This window comes from Rhinoraja longicauda, chromosome 9 (assembly GCF_053455715.1).
Source record: "Rhinoraja longicauda isolate Sanriku21f chromosome 9, sRhiLon1.1, whole genome shotgun sequence".
Lineage (NCBI taxonomy): Eukaryota > Metazoa > Chordata > Chondrichthyes > Rajiformes > Arhynchobatidae > Rhinoraja > Rhinoraja longicauda.
Window position 1 is genome coordinate 59,260,723 of NC_135961.1, and position 10,157 is coordinate 59,270,879.

The following is a 10,157-nucleotide window of genomic DNA, read 5'->3' on the forward strand; positions in this document are numbered from 1 at the left end:
CCTGGGGCTCTGGTTCGCAGAGCCCGTGGCCCGGACTCACCACCTGCGGCGCTGGCTGCCTGCGGATGCTGCGGGAGCGGCTGCGACTCGTCTCCGGAGGCTCCGGCGAGGGCCGTGTAGACGTCGGAAGCCCGCAGGCCCCTGGATGGGGGCCGACATCGGGAGCACCGGCAGCGGCAGAGGCAGCGTGTTCGCCCGCCCCGAATCGCGGTGCTTGGGTCGGCCCGCTGCAGACCTTTCACCGTCCGGCGCGGCCTGGAATAGGCCGTGGACCTTTCACCGTCCGGCGCGGCGCTCCAATGTCGGGAGCCACGTGGCAAGTTCAACAGCCTGACCTCGGGAGAAGACGGCAGGGAAGAGAAAAGACATTCTGGCCTTCCATCACAGTGAGAAGGGACTGGAGGAGACTCACTATGATGGATGTTTCTTTTGTTTGGTGTTAGTGTATGATTGTATGTGTTATTGCATTTTTATTGATTATTCTTATTGGTCTTAGTGTTTCAACTGCGGGTAATGTTTCATTTCACTACACATTTATGTGTATTTGACAAATAAACGACTATTGACTATTGTGGGCAGCTTTAAATACCTGGGAGTCCACATCACAGAGGATCTGACATGGACAACACACATTGCCGCACTGGTGAGTAAGGCAAGGCAGCGCCTTTACCACCTCAGACAGCTGAGGAAATTCAGAGTCTCTCTGAGGATCCTTCAGTGCTTCTACTCTGGGGCTGTAGAAAGCATCTTGTCCGGCAACATCTCAATCTGGTTTGAGAACAACTCTGCCCAGGACAGGAAGGCTCTGCGGAGAGTAGTGCGTTCGGCTGAACACACTATGGGAACTACACTCCCCCCCCCCCTGCAGGACCTATACATCTGGAGGTGCATATCCAGAGCCAGCAACATTATGGGGGACCCCTACCACCCCAGCAACGGACTGTTCCAGCTGCTCCGGTCAGGCAAACGCCTCCGCTGTCACGCTGTGAAAACAGAGAGGATGAGACAGAGTTTCTTCCCACAGGCCATCAGGACTGTTAACTCTTATATCACCAGGGACTAATTTACTGTATTAATTTATTTTTTGTGTTGTGTCTTTTAAAAAAAAAATCTATTCTGTTTTGTAGTTTTAGCACAATCCGCAGGCATTACCACTTTCATTTCACTGCACATCTTGTATGTGTATGTGACAAATAAAGTAGACTTGACTTGTTGTCTCAACAGTTTTCCTTAATCAGCAGCAACAAAAGCAGCTTAATTGATCACTGACCACTTGTTAATGGAACTTTATTCTGCATCTGTACGACACTTCTTTAAAATGTGTGAACTTGCTTCATTGATCACCAATCTCCCTTTAGTGGAGTTTGCCTGTTCTCTTTTTTATTGCGTAGATTTCCTCGAATGCCCTGGTTCCACCCGCCTTCCCAATTCGTGCTGGATAGTTTGTTGACTGTGGATTATTGTAAACAAAGGTAGTAGGGGAGTTAATGGGCATGTGAGAGAATAGGTTTCTATAAAATAAGTGAGGGTTCAGGACTGCTCAGAGAGGCAGCAACAATTCCATTGGCTGAATGGCCTGCCATGTGAGAGAGTCCATTTTTGGCGCTTTTTTTTCTGGGTATAAATTGCCCTCATTTTGGATTTTATTTGAGTTTTGCAACAAAAAAAAAAAATTTAGTGGGCACAGGATTTAACATTCGAGCTAAATGTAACATGTCTGAAAGCGAGTTTGTAGGCAGGCAGCTGTCTTTTGTGTTGATAAAATACACAAACATTGCGTTTGGGACATTTAAAGAATATTTTCTGGAATTTTAGCAAAATTACTATTTCTTTTAAGGTCCATTGGCCACAACTTTATTTTATGTTTGTGTAATTATAAAATTTGGGATTGGAAGCTTAAATTTGGATTAGATTTTTGTGTTGAACAAACAAATTTCTTTTAAGGATCATGGAGCTTAATGAGGCATAACTAATGTGTTCCAGTGTTATCATTTTGTGCTGGATCCACTGTATTAGTACAGACAAACCATTGATTCTTGCTACAAACCACTTCAAGTACTAATCAGCTTCTTTGGTACAACTTTTCAGGCCTGACAAGCCTATTGTGAAGCAGTGTCACTGTAGGTCAGTAGTTATTAGTGGCAACCGAAAACAGTTTCTTTAACTACTTAAGATTGAACTGAATTAAATGCAGAAGAAACCTGAAGGCGGATTACCGAATTTGTAAAGTTCAATAGCACTGTGCAGTAGAATGAATGTGACATGTTTTTGTAATAAAGGATTTTGTTAGGGATTTTGTGTGAATGTGAAATTTTTGTACTAGCAATTGTTTTTAATTTCATCGGTTTATCTGAAAATATTTCGAAGAGTAATTTCAGTTCCTATAGTCAAGGGCACATAAATGAATTTTAAAGTTACTGATTTTTAACTATATTTTGATGTAGAATAATGGTCTTCGGGGTGAAGGTTGCTTGAATTTCTTTCTTGTGCTGTAACTTGAATATTAACAAGTTCTGTCATTGATCCTTAAGTAGAAAGATAGGTTCCATAATCCCTGCATGTTTAATTAATTTACTTCTGCACCACATCAACACAAGTGACTCAACTATGTATCTAACTTTAATTGTACTGGTCTAAGGCCATTAATGTTGAACTTGCCTTGGCCTTTTTTTGGCGTAATTTACAAACTTTATAACCATTGAGTAATTTATAAACTAAACCATGCAATTTATATTGGGTGTGTTTTGGAGCTACTTAAGTAACAGCTCACACAATAATACTTTGGGCATACATTCTGTACATGGCCAACTTGAATTTATCGAACTAAGAAGATTGCTGTACTACTTGCATCCTGCCTTTTAAGTGGGTATACTGGTGCAGTATCGTGGAGCAAATTGTACTTTCTCCATTTCTTTTATTTACTGCAAAAATAGCTTTTAAATTGTGTTTGCAGTTCTCTCAAAGGAAGTACTTGTCTATTAATGATTGTACGTCAAGTGAGAACAAGGGAGGTTCCTTAGGAACTCAGTAAAGTGGCGGGGGAGGGTAGTCTGCACAGCACCTACCTCGAATCTGGGGATTGCATATTCTGAAAGAGGGACTCTGACGAGGAGAATACGTTTCCTTAAGTAACATTAAATTGTACGTGGTGATTATGGTTATTCATTCATTTATGCATAACTAAATGGCTGAATAATGTGAAAATAATAAGGTATGAGTACTGTTTTGATTTGTGAACTTCAATTGCTTGTTCTTAAAAACAACAGTTTAAGGATTTTGAACTTTCAGTGCAAGTTTTGCAAAGTAAATGTAATGCTTAATTTCATGTGTAGCTATTTTGGGTTCAGATTAATGTCATTCGGCTACTTAGGATTCTTCCTGTGTTTTTTCTACCTGTGCCTATGTGTTAATTTTAAGGATAATATGACAGTTCAATATTTCTTCCAGTTGGTAACACAAGCACAGAAGCTGTGTTATAATTGATGCAGGTTCTTGTTCCCATATCAACTGTACATCGAAAGTCGGCCAGTCTGTGCCAATTAATGCTTGTGTTGCTAGGTCACCGTGGTCAATTGAAACTGCATCAATAGGACTTGAAAAGGTTTCTTCCCGATCGGACCTTCTGACATATTGAGTAGCATAATGGATGGGAAACTACAGCCATTGCCCTACCCTAGATTCAAAATACTTAGCAGTAAGAATTCATTTACAACCTGCAATTATCTCAAAAGAATGGGCTTCATTAAAGTGTCTAGCTATTTATAAAGTAAAGCCCCCTTCTGCGGGTGGATTTGTTTACTACTTCTGTGGATTGTCTTCCTTTCTTGATTTGGCCAAATCGGCTTTTTCCCTTGGAATAGCAGAAAAGAGCTGGAATCTATGTTGTTGACATGTTAATCTGGGGGGTTTTATGGAAAGTTACTGGACAAAATCAAATGTAATCACACCCAAAACTTATTAGGAGGAGATTTACTGCTTACGCCAGACTATTATGGCAAATAAATCTTAAAACTAGAATTTCTGTCCTCCAATTTTAGTCTGCAGTGGTTTGGCCTGATTGCATGGTTAGAGTTTTAAAATATTTTGTGATTTTTATAAGCTTTTAAACAGGGTTGCATGGGCATTTGGAAAACTATTCATGATACACAGTTGATATACATATCACCATACAACTTGGTTGATTTTGAGTGCCAAAAAGCATCCTTGTTTAAGGTTAGCTTTTAAAAGCATGGTTTAAGTAGGGTGTCCTACCTAGTTCAGCAAATAAAGATTTTTAATAACAAAATCTGACGTGATTGCAGCATCTATTTGGAATCTCCTGAATTGCTGCTGAAGAGTTTTCCTGTATGGTATTTCACAAGGTCTATTTAAATCATTCAACAAAAAAAAACCTATTACTGCAGCAAATGAGAAGGGCTGAAGTATATATAAATGGCATCGTAAATTTGAAAAGCAAATCCACTCAACTGCTAATGTAATGTGTAGGAAAAAGTTTGAAACTTGCGTGTGTAATTTTAGTTTTCCCCTGTGTTAAGGATGTGTTTATTTGAAGAATTCAACAGAATGCTAACTCTTAAACAGAAAACAAGTTTGGCAATTTTAGTCTGTACTTTGTAGATCTCCAAGCAGCTAAAATGTTGAGCCACAAAACTGCAACTCCATTGAATTGGGGAGCCAAATGGCTATTTTTAGAAAAAACGATCATATGATATTTAAGCATTAAGTTGTTAACGGGGCAGCGAATTAATAACCTGTTCTCCAATCTACTCTATACATCTGCAGCGAATGTTCTGTGTTGCACATGCATCACTCTCCTGAATTTTTTTTTAGGTTTCAGTAATGTCCATAGTTTTTTTTAATATTTTTTTCTTGGTGAGACATTGTGCTTAAATGTAGTCCAGTTACTAACAGCAAACTTAACTTTTCTACTTCATAGAAACCAGGGGGTTGAGCAGCAGATGGCATGGAATCGGATCATTCAGTCTCAAGGTGGTTTGTTCCAGCAGAATCAGCTCAGACTTGGAACAGGAGTGCCAGGTTATTTTCAGCAGAGGCAAGATGATCGTAGAGGGCGCCAGGTAACGATGTGGATAATAATGTTGACAAGTTGCTTTATTGCAACTATATTGACAAGTTGAACTATATTGCATAATTGAAGCTGCAATTTAAACAAAAAGAGTGGAACAGTTTCTTCCCCTCCTTTATCAGGCTTCTGAAGGATCCTTCCACAAACTATAGTACTGTTTGATTCATCTCTACGCTATTCAGGCCATACGAGTTCGTCAAAACAATTTAAAAAAGGAATGATATAGGGCATCTGAAAATATGCAACATTGGAACAATTAGGATCTATCCAAACTTTTATCTCTGCCTGCTATCACTGGCTGATGAGGGCAATCATTTTACTGGTTGTTAGGCCTTGTAAATCTTAATCTTGGATGACTGAAAATTTACAATAATGGACTGAACTTAGTTATTTTACAGCACGTGCATTTGAGTCGGAACCTTATTGGTTCAAGTCCCAAATGTAAAGGACCCTGTGCCATTGTAATCGATGAATAGACACGCCATTCTTAGTATCCTGGCAAATATATATCCTCCAGTCATACCACAAGCCTAGATTTGGCCTAAGGTTTGCAGTCAGCAGCAGAGCAATGAAAGTTCCCATTGATCTTGAAAAAGCCTCTCGCAGGGATCTAGTGAATTTTGGCCATGCGTGAGGACTTCTGTCCAGCATAACTAAAGGGATTCTCTATTGCTCAACAGCTGTGGTGTCATCAAGGTGACAGCATTGCCAATCTCACTAAAGAATTTTAAGAGAACATCGTTTTTTTAAATGATTTCATTGTCAGCCTGGAAACATCCCCTTTGATCCAACTTGTCCATGCTTACCTGAGCTAGTCCCATCTCCCTGCCTTTGGCCTATATCCCTCCATATTCTGTCCAAATATCATAAAACATTATAATTGTACCTGCCTCTGCAACTTCCAACTGGTAGCTCCTTCCACATACACTGTCTGTTTGAAAAAGTTGTCCCTCAGGTCTGCTTTAAATCTTTTCCCTCTCAATGTAAAGCTATACTCTAGTTTCAGACTCTCCTACCATGGGGAAAAAGACTCGCTCCTCAGAGTGCCCCTCATGATTTGATTCTCTCCTTATTCAAGCCATCCAGTCCCCATATCATCCTCATCATGCTAATAAAAATTGGAACATATGTGATTTTTGAGTTGAAGTTACAAATTAAGTTTAATAAATATATATAAACCTTTCTTTTCAAATATTTCTGCAGAGAAATTACAGCAAACAACCATTTGAAGATCTGATAATTTGCTTAGCAATAATTAGTGCTTAATGTACAATTGAAACTCTGACATTATTCCTAAGAGGAAGGCTTTTCAGATATTGTAGTGTGATCTTGGAGTATTTAAAGAGTGTTGCATTCAGTCCATCTTGCTTGCTCAATGATTCGTTAGGCTGATCTTTACCTTAATGCCTTTTTCCTGCACTATAGATTTATCCCATGATTTTTCAATATCCAAAAATCTGGTGTTTTTTCTTCTTTCTTGAATACAATCACTTTATATACACCTGAAATTATATCAGTTCTGGTTACTTCCCCTTTTCACAGTGGAAAGAAAAGGCTGCAAATGATGCAGCTGGTTATGGCACTTAATTTTCACTTTTTTTTGTATTAAAATACACACAGGCAAGAGTCCCACCATCTCTGTCAATTTAGTCTTGGGTGTATATTCACATTCATTGCACCACCAAAATCCATCATATCAGTGTCTGATCCCTCTTCCATTATAGTTTGTCAGAGCATACTGTGAGCTAATTAGCTGTGACATGATAAAAGGTTACATTTCAGCAGCGCTCTTTGGCTATAAAGTGCTGTGGGATGCCTGAGGCGAAAGGCACTGTATAAGTGCAAGCCTCGATGCAATTATTACACATTCTGCATCTTCCTTGGATCTTCTATGATCTTTATTAGTTGTTAATTAAGTTGCATGAAATGCTGTTCCAACTATTGTCTAATCATGCAAAAATGGACCAGGATGGTGACTTGTAATTTGCAAAACCTTATTCAGATTGTGCCTTTCACACGTGCAGTTGAGTAATCTGTCAGCAGGTACACAAAACAAGGTGGTGGTGAGGCAAGCCCAGATCCCAGTCATGAAGCAGCTTCACTTGCCAGCCAACGTATGACAGTTGCGGAGTGACAATTATAATCAAAATGCAGAAAGAAACAAGGAACTGCAGGTGCTGGTTTACATAAAAAGACAGTGCTGAGTAACTCAGTGGGTCAGGCAGCATCTCTGGAGTACATGGATAGGTGACGTTTTGAGCTGGCACCCTTCTTCTGACTCATTGTGGTAGGAGGGGTGAGAAAGCTGGAAGAGAGGAGGGGCAGGACAAAGCCTGCCTGGTGATATATGTACGGGCTTTTTATTTGATAGCCAGATGATTGGATTGCAATCATTAAATGTTTTCTGAACAGCCTCGCCTGGACCTGCTCCTGTTCACCTCTTTGCTTTACTTGCATTGCATTCTGAGGAAGAGAGGGGGGGAGTCTGCCATATCACCCCATTTTAATGTTACTGCCTCATTGAGGAATTTGCGGATAATCCCGTCAATCAAACTGACTTAGCTGCCTCCCGATGATGGGTACCCCAAGATACCGACTGGCCAAACGCATATTTCTCAAGTCATTTTGTAAAACAAAGAATAATGGACTCATGATTAACTCTTTGTGGCAGCACTGCAGCCTACGATTTTAAAATTTCAGAATCTGGTTGATAGACACAGAATGTTGGAGTAACTCGGAGGGTCAGGCAGCATTTCTGGAGAAAAGGAATAGGTGACCCTTCTTCAAACACGACACGTCTCGACCTAAAACCTCACATTCCTTTTCTCCAGAGATGCTGCCTGACCCGCTGAGTTGCTCCAGCTTTTTGTGTCCATCTTTGGTTTAAAACAGCATCTGCAATTCCTTCCTATACATTAATTTTAAATATTAGTTAAACATATTCAGGTTATTCCTATGGAAAGAATGGGCAAGTTTTTCATGACATTGTCAATCCTGCATATATGGTTTTGCATTGATTATTATTCTGGACATGCTTCTAAGTACTCTTTGGTTACTGGCATTGGTTATATTGTTGTGTAAAATATTGGGTACATTTTATTTTTCAGGGATTTCCTGGGAGACCTTACCCATTGCCACCAGATTCTGGAAGATTCAGCTGGAATTAAAAGCTCCATCAGCTCTACAATAGAAGCTGAGCCTTACAGGGCCCATTTAATTAATCAGCGAGCACAAAGCTGAAATTTATCCAACGTACCTGTAAAGAGTCCTGACTTGATTTTTAATGTGAAACTATAATACTTGTTTCTATGTATTTTTGTGCTTCAGTTTTCACTTGCTGCAATATAGATTCTGCAGTCTACTCTTTTTTTTTTTGGAAACACTCTGAAGAGGGTGTGATAAATAGATTGCAGAACAGATACAGGCAAGCCTTATTGTTGACATTGTAATAGTAATAGACATTGTAATTGTAATTTCTACCAAAATTGGAAAACCAAATTGAGCTTTTATTTTGTGTACATCAGGAGTGGTCTTTAATAAAATGTTTTACCAATTTTGGTTTACTTCCCTCTTTGTTTCATTTATTCCCCTTCAATTTTCATGAAGCCAATTAATGTGCAGGGAATCAAATGTAATTACATTAATATATTTGTATTGGTTACAATAGAAGTTTTCAGGTGGCTTTTTTTCAAATGCAAATTTTTTTCAAGCTTTGAACACTAGTGCTGATTCCTGAAAACTTTCATCACACCATGAATAGTTGAAGGAATGTATTTAAGACTTTGATAGTTAAAAATATTTGAAACTGAGATTATTGTAAATCTGCTTCAGTTTCTAGCACAGAAATATCATTTTTGTTGTTGTTAATGTTTGAATTTTATTTCTTTGCTTATCTTTGTTTTTTAAGTACCATTGCCCATCCTCGGGATGGCTTGCAGTAGATGAGCGTCGTACCTTGGCATGAAGAAATGTTAAACTGATAGGGTGGATTTTAAGTTTCACCACCATTGTTGGTTAGGGATTATCTACCCAGAACATATCCCAATGGATTTTCCTTACTTCCACAGTGGACAATCAATCATCTGATGGTGAAAAGGTGTGAAATCTTAAATGATTGACTCTATTGTAAATTAAAAGAGAATTGATTGAGCTACATTCTGGGTCGATAATCCACAACAATCACTGTTGAAACCTATATTCACTGCAGAACTGCCATCAAATATTGTAATTAGAGTGGAGTTGGTGTTGAGATAGTGAATGTGAACAAGGAGATTTGTACATTCTGAAGGGAATGAGGAGATTTGTGGATTCTAAGGGAAACCAGTAATAATGGCTCTCATGGAATAATGCTGCACAGAAATGGGTACATCAGCCCACTATGTCCATGCTGACCTTTTTGCCCATATACACTAATCCTATTTGCTTGTATTGAGTATGCATCCTTTTATGCCTCGCCTATTGTACTGCCTGTCTAAATGCCTCTCAAAGCTGCCCATTGTATCTGACAGCAAATTCTAGATATCAACCACTTTGCATGGGGGATAAAACAAACCCTTGAAACTCACAATTGAAAACTGATGCCCTCTTGTTTTTAATATCCTCTCCATGAGAAAAATAGATGACTATTTTCCCTACCTAAGATTCTCATAATTGTATAAGTCACCCCTTGGTCTCTGTCACTCCAGGGCAAACAAGCTTGGCTTCTCCGTTCGGTTCCCATATCTAAAGTCCTCCACTCTAAGCAACATCCTGGTGAACTACTTCTGGCCTGCCTTTAGTCCCATCATATCCTCAATGGAAGCTATTGATCCTGCTATTCATGCAATTTTTAATTGATTTTTTATTAATATGGACATGTGGCTGGTCTTTCACCACCATGATGGGTGTTGAAGTTGTCTTAAGCTTTTTTTTGTAGTTTGGAACAGATCGCATTGGCCATAATTTTTGGTTCTGACGAACAGCTCGCACTCAATCATTGAATTTAGGATAAGGCTAGCATGCCCTATGAGACGCACTAACCTAGGAATTAATGCCAGATTCAGAAAGCTGAACCTGTTACTTCACACCACCA

The 10,157-nt window shown here is 39.3% G+C and overlaps 1 protein-coding gene across 2 annotated transcripts in view; it reads left to right on the plus strand.

Annotated features, from left to right (window-relative positions):
* Nucleotides 1-8,655, plus strand: part of xrn2 (5'-3' exoribonuclease 2) — a 78,025-nt gene extending 69,370 nt beyond the window's left edge. For both annotated transcript variants that reach the window (XM_078405600.1, XM_078405601.1), the window contains exons 29-30: nucleotides 4,937-5,078; nucleotides 8,194-8,655. In XM_078405600.1, coding sequence (XP_078261726.1) covers nucleotides 4,937-5,078; nucleotides 8,194-8,253 — 202 coding nt within the window. In that variant the 3' untranslated portion in view covers nucleotides 8,254-8,655. The remainder of the gene's footprint in view (nucleotides 1-4,936; nucleotides 5,079-8,193) is intronic.
* Nucleotides 8,656-10,157: the final 1,502 nt, after the last annotated feature.